We start from the raw sequence: 11129 nt of genomic DNA, 5'->3' as shown, positions 1-11129 counted from the left end.
ATAATCTCTATTTAAATTGATGTAATATATAGCTCAATTTATTTTTATTTATTTATCTATTTCACTTTTTCTGCATTTTTTATAATAAATTCAAGTTTTTTAAATTTAAAATTGAAATTAATATTTAATAAGAGAAACAATATAAATTAATCTTTTTTCTGAGTAAAATAATATGAGATAATAAAAATTTTAATCGTATCGTTTTTAGATAAGAGAGGTAAAAATGGACCCCGAGAGAGCAAAATCCTCGCCGGGAAAACGCTGCAACTACGACGCCGACCGGCTTTTCCGGTGAGCAACGTCGTTATTCCATCTTCCGGTGGGCGTTTTTGGCCGGCGCTGTTGTAACAGAGTGTTCACCTGGTTCTTCAGGATAAATTCTCCATTTCTGTTCAGGCTGAGGGAGACGGTATGCATTGAAATGAACAAACAACGAATTACATGATGAAGATAGTTACTTACAACGTCAATGGTCTTAGGCCACGCATCGCACAGTATGGTTCACTCCTTAAGTTGCTCGATTCCTTCGATGCCGACATTATCTGCTTTCAGGTCTGCTGTGCTTTCATATTTGATTAATTAGTTTTGGTCTGGTTCAGTATTCGTGATTTCTGTCTTCCATTTAGGAAACGAAATTAAGGAGGCAGGAATTGCGAGCGGATTTAATCATTGCTGATGGTTATGAATCATTCGTTTCATGCACTCGTACCTCTGAGAAAGGTCGAACCGGCTACTCAGGTTAGCGAGTTCTTTGTTGAATCGCCTAAACTAGGTCTACTATAAGTTTGTTGTAACTCGATGTCATTTTGTTTATCTGAATCCTAATCTTGAGAGTTGGTTCACTGTTCAAATTTGCTGTCGTTTGACTATGCCTTTATATCTCTTAGCAACGACATGGAATTTAAATGTCAATCATCTTCAGTCGTCGGCCATCCTAGTGTAAATGAAAGGTTACATATGTCAGCATTAGTTTATTTAGCCGAAGTTTTGTAGGGGTTGCTACGTTTTGCCGAGTTAAGTCAGCATTTTCAAGTAATGAAGTAGCCTTGCCAGTTCGGGCGGAGGAAGGCTTCAGTGGACTTTTAGAAAGTTCGCACAAAGGAGAAGGCACAATGCCTGCAGTTGCAGAAGGGCTTGAGGAATTTTCGAAAGAGGAGCTCCTCAAAGTTGACAGAGAGGGGCGTTGTATTGTCACAGATCATGGTCATTTTGGTAAGTTAAAAGGCTATAGTTCATAAGTTTGTCATCCAAGTGTGACATTATGGTTTTGTTTTTGGTCTAGTAGTCTATACTTGCTGTGTCAAGTGAACCTTACTCTTGTAGAAATGCATGCCAGCCATTTTCTTGTGCCACACTTCTGAAATGCAAACATTCGGAGTTCGTTTCTCTCGCTCTACATTTCTTTTTTAAATTCATAACTTGATGGAATTTGTTTGGTTTCTATTGATTAGTTCTCTTCAATATTTATGGACCTCGAGCTCAAAGTGATGATACAGAAAGGGTTCTATTTAAGACAAACTTTTACAATATACTACAGGTGATTATATTTTTGAACCCTACCGTGAATATATGATCATTATATAATTTTCAGGTAGTATGGATTTACAATAAGTTATCATTTGACTAATTTTGGATAATTCCTTTGTAGAAAAGATGGGAGCATCTTCTGCGTCAAGGAAAAAGGATATTTGTTGTTGGTGATCTTAATATTGCACCCACCTCTATGGATCGTTGTGATGCAGGACCAGATTTTGAGAATAATGAGTAAGCATGTTATCTGACCTTCTAAATGTTAGTGGCCTTATGCTCTTGCCTAATTCTATTGCTGTCTTGCTCTCAACCACTATAATTTGGTTTGAATTTTATTGGGGGACATATATGATTTTTCTTATAGGTTTCGGAGATGGATGAGATCTTTACTGGTGAGATGTGGTGGTCATTTCACTGACATTTTCAGAGCGAAACATCCCGATCGGTAGGGTTTTGTGGATTAGAAGTTTCTGATTTGCTCTATTCTGTTGGAATATGTCTATTGCCATTGATAAAACAAAAATCATCGATACTTTCTGGCTATGTCTATTTGTGGTATTAGCTAATAAGATGGAATTGTTGTTTGATGATGCTAACCCACCCACCAGTACATGCCTTTTGAATTAGTGACATGAGATACAATTATGCTATTATCATCGTTGCTCAAGTACCACTGGCAGTCATTTTAATTTTGGATATAACACTTCTACCTCCTTTTTATCACTATGGTCTGTCTTAGCCTTGTTTCTCAGCTTATAGACAGACTAGAATAATATATTTCTCTGTGTGTAGATGATTTGACCAATTCACTTGCAATCAACTCTAGTAGCTCTATTGTTTTGTTTTTGCAGAAAAGATGCATATACATGTTGGTCTCAAAGTACAGGCGCCGAAGTATTCAATTATGGGACAAGGATTGACCATATTTTGTGTGCTGGGCCATGCTTACATCCGGACAGCAACTTTCCAGGCCATGATATTGTGAATTGCCATGTTATAGAATGTGACATACTGTCACAGTATAAACGCTGGAAAGATGGAAATTCATTTAGGTACAAAAATCAAATTGGATGTCAAGGTCTATTTTTCATAAATTATTAAATTGATTATGAAGCTATGGTATTATATGTACTCACATATTTCAGCTATTGGATTTTTCATTTTGATGCTTGACCCTGAATTTCTTCTGAGCATCAATTATTTGGTTGTATTTATAGTGGAAGAAGGTATTTTTGCTTAAAGCTTTCTCCAAAGCCATTCTCCATATGAATTATTATGTGTTCCTAATCCTGCTATAACATCAAATACTAAAAGGATTTTTATAATATTGTGAAAAGTTATGCTGTTGTCATCAACATTACCATTGCGAATATCAATTTAAACTAGTTCAAGATATAATGGAGTTCAACGCACCAAATTCAACCAAGAAGCTTGGATGTGTTAGGAGGTGGACAATACAGAACAAGAACTAGGGGTCGAATAAAGTCTAGTGGAATTCCATTCCATATTGAGTTAGGTTTATATTTCTTCAAGTACAGTTGCTACAAGAATTCAGATTAGAACAAAGTTTTGTTAGCTTTTAAGCAGAATATGACTAGGCATATGACTCAAGTCCAAGATCCTAACTAGATTCCCAAGGAATTGTAGATAATTGGACATTTCTCAATTTTTCTCGGTGTTATTTTGTTTTTTTGTTTCTTTCTTTCTTTTTCTTTCTTTTTTTCTTTTTTTTTTTTTTTTTTTTTTTTTTTTTTTTTTTTTTTTTTTTTTTTTTTTTTTTTTTTTTTTTTTTTTTTTGTTTTGTTTTGTTTGAATGATACTAATACCTTATGATTGCCTTTTGATCATTTTTCCATTTCAGTTGAACTGTGGAAAGTTAAGTATCGCCTTTTGTCACGGTGAAGAACAATGACAATGTCATAAAACCAAGTGCTCACTGTTGCTTGACGCAAAACAGCTCTTAGTGCTTTGTAGTTGGATAACATAAATTATTTAGAGTTTCTTCAAAATGAATATTAAAGAATATCCAATTACTGGTTATGAAGTAATACACACTGTCTATCATATTTTCTCATCCCTGTGGAGGGTCTCTAATATCACTTTGTTATATAGGAGGAAAGGAGAGCAGACCGTTAAACTAGAAGGTTCTGATCATGCACCCGTTTATGCAAGTCTACTGGAAATCCCTGATACTCCTCAACATAGTACTCCATCTTTATCTGCAAGATACAATCCCAAGATTCACGGGCTTCAGCAAACGCTTGGTAAGGAGATATTTCCTCGTTTTTGCTTGGTCGCCCCATTCAGAATTAACAATATTCTTATGCTTATGATGGGTGTAGGAATTGTGTTTGCTCTCGACTGCACTTTTTTCTCTGATGCATCACATTTACATCTTGAATGTGTTCTGATCATATTTTTATCATCCGATAAATGTGGCTCATATATGTAATTTTGTTGATTTTTTTTTTTTTTTTTCCCCAAAAGGCAATATGGAAAATTTCAAAATGGACAAGTGGTTTACAGTCCTACGATATTAGAAAATCCATCCCTGTAGAAGTGTGAACGTAGAAGAATGCATGTTACTGAATGTATCTATAAGTCCTCGTCTATTTCTTTTAAATTGTTGAGGAAATGCCATTCTCAACTCCAAAATTCAACGTAGGGCTCGGATTTGATAGTGTTAATTCTTACTTTGAGGCTGTATCAATTGTTTTTGGAAGCATTAGTTTCATTTCATGGCACTGCCAACGTCTCAGCATAACTGAATCACATGTTTTAATTGGAAGTCAGATTTGTCAGCTGTTTTGTTGCTTCTTTTTATATTCTTCTCTTGAGTCTAATGTGACCATGAACACATGCAGTATCTATGCTACTGAAAAGACAAGCTGCTGAAGGTTCAGCAACATGCAAGATATCAAATTCATTTTCACGTGGGAACATCGTCTTAGGGAATTGTTCCCAGGGGCTCAATGGATCATTTGATAATGGTGATTTATCAGGCCTTCTTCCTGATGAATCATGTTCCTCGACAAACATAGATACTGAAGATTCTCTATTAAAAACAGAAGAGAGTTCTGGTGGAGACTATTCTGAGGAAGCTCCATGCAACACCTTAATTACGCACGAGTCTCTACATACAAAAACATTACATGAGAATGAAACGAGGAAAAGAGTAAGAAGGAGTTCCCAGATGTCATTAAAGTCGTTCTTCCAGAAGAACTCGGTTATTAGCAACGTTGCTGACAGCTCTAATGCTAATTCTTCAATTAACAAAGCAGATACCTCCGAATCTAATCCTATTGAAATTCCTAGATCAGATACTCATATTACCGATTCAGGGAAATATTTTGAAGAAAACCCGGATCAGTCTCATATCAATGCATTTTCTGTAGAGAGAGAGAAGAGTGGTGTTGCCTTATTGGAGTGGCGGAGGATACAGGAGGTTATGCAGAATAGCATACCTCTTTGCAAGCGCCATAAGGAACCTTGTGTTGCTCGAGTAGTTAAGAAACAAGGTCCTAATAATGGCCGAAGATTTTATGTTTGTGCTCGTGCTGAGGTAACTAAACACTCTTATTTTCTCAGTTACGCATTTTATTAAAGTATGGATAGAACTTAAGATTTGATGGATTTTTACAAATTACCAAGTCCACAGGTGATGAACAGCATTCAAGTATTGATAAAAGAATAAATTTATCATAAATATGCATTCAATAGCAATTTCTGCCACTAACTTATGTAATTTGCATTGATACTTGTCTTCTAGCCAAGGTCTTTATTGATTTACACCTTAGAGAACTGAAATTTTCTTTTACTTCATCAGGGTCCCGCATCGAATCCTGAAGCAAATTGTGGTTACTTTAAATGGGCGGTTTCCAAATCTCGGCATAACTGAAGATGGTAGTTGCTGGTTTCGTAATACAAACTTGGCCATATTCATTCCTTGTTATGTATCTCTTCATGGATGGCTGAGTCGATGACCGTCAGTTTTGTAAGTGTTATCGCTTCTCTCTCTCTGTCTCTTCTCGCCTGTTTATATGAAATCCAATTATGTAGCTAGCTGGAATCAGCTCCATTTAGTGATGCCTTATGCACATAACATTTTTTTCCTTAATGATAATATGAATTAGAAGCCACTTTCTTTTCGAAAACACACAGAAAACCAACATTTTGCCTAAGGGATGAGAAAGATTGCCTGAATCGTGATCCAACTATCCTGGCTTTGCAATGGCTTGTTAAAAAGCAGAAATTATGATCTAACTTATCTGCAATTGGCATAGTGACGATTGTTTGCAATATGGGTCCTCCTATGCTCTTTGAACAAAGTTGCTGGGTGGTTTGCTGATAGAAGTGTCAGAGAAAGCTAATGAGGTACGCTGGTTCAATGTTCACCATTACCTAAAGCTCTGACATTTTTTTTATTTTTTATTTTTTATTTTTTATTTATTTGCTTGTGAACTTGCTACACTAAATTAGGAGCCTTTGCATGCATATTCTGTTGAGAACCTCAATGAAGAGATGAGCCTTGAACATTTCTCCTCCCCTTCTTCACACACTGATTAAGAACCATGAATTCAGTAGAAGATCTCCATTTTGACGCGCTTTCGACGTCAATTGAACCTTTCTCCTTCCTCTAAACCTCCCACATCCATATCCACATGTAGCAGCCAACTCATTACTATCATGTAGTCACTTGTTAGATGATGATTAATTTAGAGAATGATTATGAATTTATCATCAAACAATACTCTCTTCAAAATGAGGCTTTTTGGGGAAGCACAAACTAAAATCATGAGAGCTTATGCTGAAAGTAGAGATTGTGGAGAGTCGTGTTCATCTAACTAAAGTTCTAGTTCTTGGAGTTCAGATTTAATCCCAGGTTCTCTAAAGATAAAAATTAATTTCTGAACCAAAAAAAAATTGAAATCAAATTATGTTGAGATAGATTTTTTTTTTCTTTTTTTTCTTTTTTCAAATCATTCTAGAATAGTCTTTGTCTATGTAGAATAAAGGAGTGATCTATATTAATGATGTATTCCAATACAAACTTTGAAAATAATTTAGAAAAAAAATGATCGAGTATTTCCACCACAAGAATGAAAAACACCCATTTTCAAGCCTATACCAAGTCTTATTATTCTTATAAAAATAAATTCTACATAATTTATTGATCATTCAAAAAGTTGCTTCCCAAGAAATAACTCCCAATTCCAATCCATAATCAAATGCAAATTCAAATTCAAATTCTATTGTCCTTATCCTTAATTCTTCACAAACCAATTCAAAAGAAAAACTAACCATTAGAGACAAAAATATCTCATAAGGATAAAAGAAAATCAATTTGATATCAATGAGAATTATGAAGGATTACCTCATTCGCTTATTAACTTTAACAAAATCGTTAACTAGAGATATTCATTTAATTCTTGTGGCAACGAAGAATTACTATTGAAGTAGAGAATGAAGAATTACTAAACAAGGTTGGGGTTGTCTCCACTCCCGACTTAGCCCAAATCCCCGCCCCCTCAATATACATATGTATACATATATAGATACATACATATATAACAAGTGTAAAAGTCTATTTTATAATATTTATATTTAAATTTAAAAAAATTAATACTCTGTATATTTAATTAAAAAAGATCAACAATTATTTCGAGAGAGACGACAAAGAACCCACTAGATTTGATTTTAACGTCTTGGCCAATGGAGGGAAAGACAAATTGGAATTTGCTTTTAGTTTTATATATATATATATATATTTATTTATTTATTTATATATTAATTCAATGTATTTGATTTTTAATTTTTATGCTTATCTTCATCTTCCACTTTCAGGTTTTTATTATCCTAGAAAGTGGACGTGACACATTTTCTCCTTATTTACTGCTTTTACACCGCAACCATTTTATAATATAAAGTTCACATTAATGTTGTTTTATTTTCACTAGTGGCTAATTATTAATTACTAAAATGATGGATTATCAATATTTTTTATAATCTAATGAAAGATCTTAAAAGACTTAAATAAAAGAAAACGACATATATGTTAAAATATATTATACGTGCGATACATGTAATTGTATCTTAATAGCTTTATAAATAATAGTATACATTAATTATTTAATTAATTAATTAATTGACATTATTTATCTATTTTAATAGCTTTATTAGAGATAATACATTCATTAACGGACACTATTGAAAAGGAAAAGTACACTTTTTAATGTTTATTTTGTTATCTACATTTAAAAATTTGGGTTTCTAGAAACATTTTCAAACTATAGATTATAATATTATCAAATGGTTTATAAATGTTCCACTTTATAAGCTAAAGTAGATAATTATTGGCAGAAAATTTCATCATCAAGGGCCAAGATTCAAAGGGTCACTTCATATTCTAATATTAAAAGTTGGAAAACTTTTCTAATAAACAAACATATATATATATATATATATATATATATATATATATATATATATATATATATATATATATAATAATAATAATAATAATAATATGCTGAGAATGTTATAATGTATTAAGGAGGGTAATTGGCAGCCCATCAAAATCAGAATCAGTCCAAGAAATTAGGGCTTTTTTTAAGTCAACTTAGCCCTTTTCTTCCATAGCTTTAAGCTTCGTCAAGTCTTGTGAATGACAATGGCCATTTAATTCAAAATAATTTAAATTATATAATTATATAATTAAATTCTACCTTCCACAAATTATAATTAAAATTTTAATAAAATCCTAAATTTCCATAAATACCACTCCTTTGGAACCTTCTTTTTTATTTATTTTTTAAATAAAAAAAATCAACTGTTTTTTTCTTTTAATTTTTAACGGGAGGCGACAAAAATTGGATAATCCAACTGCTGAGTCACCATCCTGCAGCCTGGGCCCACCGCATCCTCAAACGCCCATTAACCTGGGAAGTGACAAACTTAACCCCGGTTAGTTTGCTGACCCAAGCACGGTCCCCCTCGTTCTCCCATCTTTTATATAATCCCTATTCACTCCCCCTTTTCTGCTCATCCAATTTCAACCCCCAAATCAAAGAAAATGATATCTGCCTTTTCTCCTCTTACTCTGCCGCCTCTTCCGGCCAGATTCTCTCCCCGAGAATTCACACATGTCAGATTCCGGCCACCGCAAGCCTTCTCCGCCACCGCTACCGCCTCCTCTACTGCCTACGCCACCAGAGAGAACACCGCCTTACCTTATCTCAACCTTCAACGAATGCCCTCCTACACTTCGCTTTACGACGTCCTCGGACTCCCTACTGAAGCTTCTTTTCAGGAAATCAAATCGGCATATCGACGCCTTGCCAGAGTTTCCCATCCGGATGTGGCGGCCATCGACCGGAAAGACTCCTCTGCCAATGATTTCATGAAGATTCACGCCGCTTATTCCACTCTGTCCGATCCTGAAAAACGCGCCGATTACGATCGCAAGCTTCTCCGCCGGTGCCGGCCTGTAGCTTCGGTGCGGATGGCTTCTGGATTTACTGGCTACACTCGCCGGAATTGGGAGACTGATCAGTGCTGGTAATGAGTTGACTCACTGGCCGATCATAGTTCGTCATAATCGGAATCGGAATCAGTGCTGTGATTTGTACATATAACGAAATAACCGAAACGGCGCTAACGATTTGCGACTCACCGGAGTCGATTTTCCCTTATTTCGCCGGAGCCGAGTTGGTTCGTTAACTACAGGAAATCGTCAGGAAGACGATTCAGTTCTCCAAAATCGCCGAGTAAAATAGGAAACAAGGAAACTGCTTATATCTTTTCCTAGTGTTCCTTTTGTTGTCTGTATTTTTCTTGGCTTTGTTCAGTTTCGATTTCAATGAAATAAAATGACCGGAAAATCCAAAACAAAAACCGCTGTTCAGTTCTTTGTGTTCATCACTTCCATCTATTAATGGAAAAAAAAAATTCAAATTAATGGAAAATTTGAAAAAGAAGAATAAATTAATCAAATTCATGTTTTGAAACAGAAATCTTCCAGTTTTGGTCTTGGGAACAAAACCATTGAACCGACAAATTATCAGACAGGACACCGTAGCCGGTAGCCGGTGGGCGGTGGCCGGTGCGACAGTGATATAATTAAGACATTTGACCTCAAAAGTCAGCTTTAAAAAACAGGATAAGCTTTTAGGGTTTTTAGCTAAGCTCAATGTTGGAGTTCTAGAAGCTATAAATCACAAAGAGTTCGTTAATTCTCCAGGATGGCAACCTATGGAGTGGGCCCCACTCCCCTCCTGTTCAGATAACAAGCTTCTAGAAGAGAACAGCTTCACTAATCACTGACACGACAAAGGAGGACCAGAGGCTTTACCTTCTCATCCTTCTAGAACACAGATACCCTGTTCTACAAATTTTTGTCGAATATATAAAATCAACCCTTTTTTATTATTAAAAAAATGGATTTCTAAAATTCAAATACGATTTTTTTTGTTCAATAAATAATAATAATAATAAAATAACAATTTTTAAAAATAGTTTATTTTTTTCCAGATGGTCCACAACTCTTGCTTGGCCCATACCCAATCTTATTCATGACGTGACGAAGGGGCAACTAACTCCAGTTGGCTCCTTTGGGTCTACAACTCGTGGTTGACTCTATTACTTCATTCCTATATTAAAATAATATTTATATAAAATAAAATTATAAATTGAATAATGGGCCGTTGAATTTTATAATCAGAAAAGGCCCACGAAATAATTGGGCTCAAAAGAAAAAACGAGCCCAATAAACGTTTTTATTATTATTATTATTCAATAATTAATTTCGATTAAATAAATGAATAAACAAGGATAGGACTGCGAAAATGTCGGGTCGGTGATTAGCATCAGAATCCAATCAGCTACGCAGTTCTCGGGCAGCTTTGTCCCCCTTTTGCTAGCTTGCATTCCTACCAAACGACCCTTTACATGTGGCAGTTGGGATTATTTATTTTATTTTAATATAATTATAATCATCATTATATGTTAATTCTTTTGTTTTTTCTTGGTTTGATTTTCGAAAAAATATATAAAATATATAAACTTGTAGGTGAAAATATTATTTATAAATTTAATTTTTTAAAAACATAAAAACATAAAAAAAAAAATAATAATAATAATAATAAATAAAAACTAAACAAAATAAGAAGATAATAAACTATTTTGGAGTTGGGCTGATATTGGATTATGATATTGGGCCTTAGACAGACTGATGAACTGAAGCCCAATTACAATATGGGCTTGCGATTGTCATCGTGGCCCATTAACAGTGACCAAAGTTTCAGCAATGTGCACGTGCGCACGTGCAGGCTTTCGCTAAACGAATTAAAAACAAAGCAACGGTGGGCCCCAGGACTGTAGTTCGGTAGACAAGAATGCTTCTTCTTCGGTGCCAGATGCTGACGTCATAATTAAAAAACAAAAAACAAATTGTAAAGACCAATACCAAAGTAACTGTTGATGGCTATGGCTTTACGTTTGAAACTTTGATTCTCTCCAATCCCATGGGATCCATTAATTTATTTTTTTAAAACTACTTAGCTTCTTAAAACGGTACTTTTAATAGCTATTAGCGGCAAAAA

General features: G+C 34.5%; 2 protein-coding genes across 5 annotated transcripts; both read left to right on the top strand.

Annotated features, from left to right (window-relative positions):
- The first annotated feature begins 216 nt into the window (after nucleotides 1-216).
- Nucleotides 217-6202, top strand: LOC111497328 (DNA-(apurinic or apyrimidinic site) lyase 2). 4 transcript variants are annotated; one of them, XR_002720600.1, is made up of 12 exons: nucleotides 217-552; nucleotides 627-738; nucleotides 994-1212; nucleotides 1452-1537; nucleotides 1649-1764; nucleotides 1895-1975; nucleotides 2382-2582; nucleotides 3643-3794; nucleotides 4395-5092; nucleotides 5357-5524; nucleotides 5692-5904; nucleotides 6010-6202. XR_002720600.1 is itself a non-coding variant. In XM_023148099.1 (10 exons), exons 1-10 carry the CDS (start codon nucleotides 442-444, stop codon nucleotides 5426-5428), a joined length of 1848 nt encoding a protein of 615 aa, XP_023003867.1. In that variant the 5' UTR covers nucleotides 217-441; the 3' UTR covers nucleotides 5429-5627. The 4 variants fall into 4 exon arrangements, 1 of the variants encoding a protein (XP_023003867.1); XR_002720599.1 differs by having other exon boundaries at nucleotides 5814-6202; XR_002720598.1 differs by having other exon boundaries at nucleotides 5692-6202.
- Nucleotides 6203-8563: 2361 nt separating this feature from the next.
- On the top strand, nucleotides 8564-9436 carry LOC111497379 (chaperone protein dnaJ 11, chloroplastic). The gene has a single exon (XM_023148169.1). It carries the CDS (start codon nucleotides 8603-8605, stop codon nucleotides 9089-9091), a length of 489 nt encoding a protein of 162 aa, XP_023003937.1. The 5' UTR covers nucleotides 8564-8602; the 3' UTR covers nucleotides 9092-9436.
- Nucleotides 9437-11129: the final 1693 nt, after the last annotated feature.

This window comes from Cucurbita maxima, unplaced genomic scaffold (assembly GCF_002738345.1).
Source record: "Cucurbita maxima cultivar Rimu unplaced genomic scaffold, Cmax_1.0 Cma_Scf00023, whole genome shotgun sequence".
Classification (NCBI taxonomy): Eukaryota; Viridiplantae; Streptophyta; class Magnoliopsida; order Cucurbitales; family Cucurbitaceae; genus Cucurbita; species Cucurbita maxima.
This window is presented reverse-complemented; position numbering and strand designations above follow the sequence as displayed.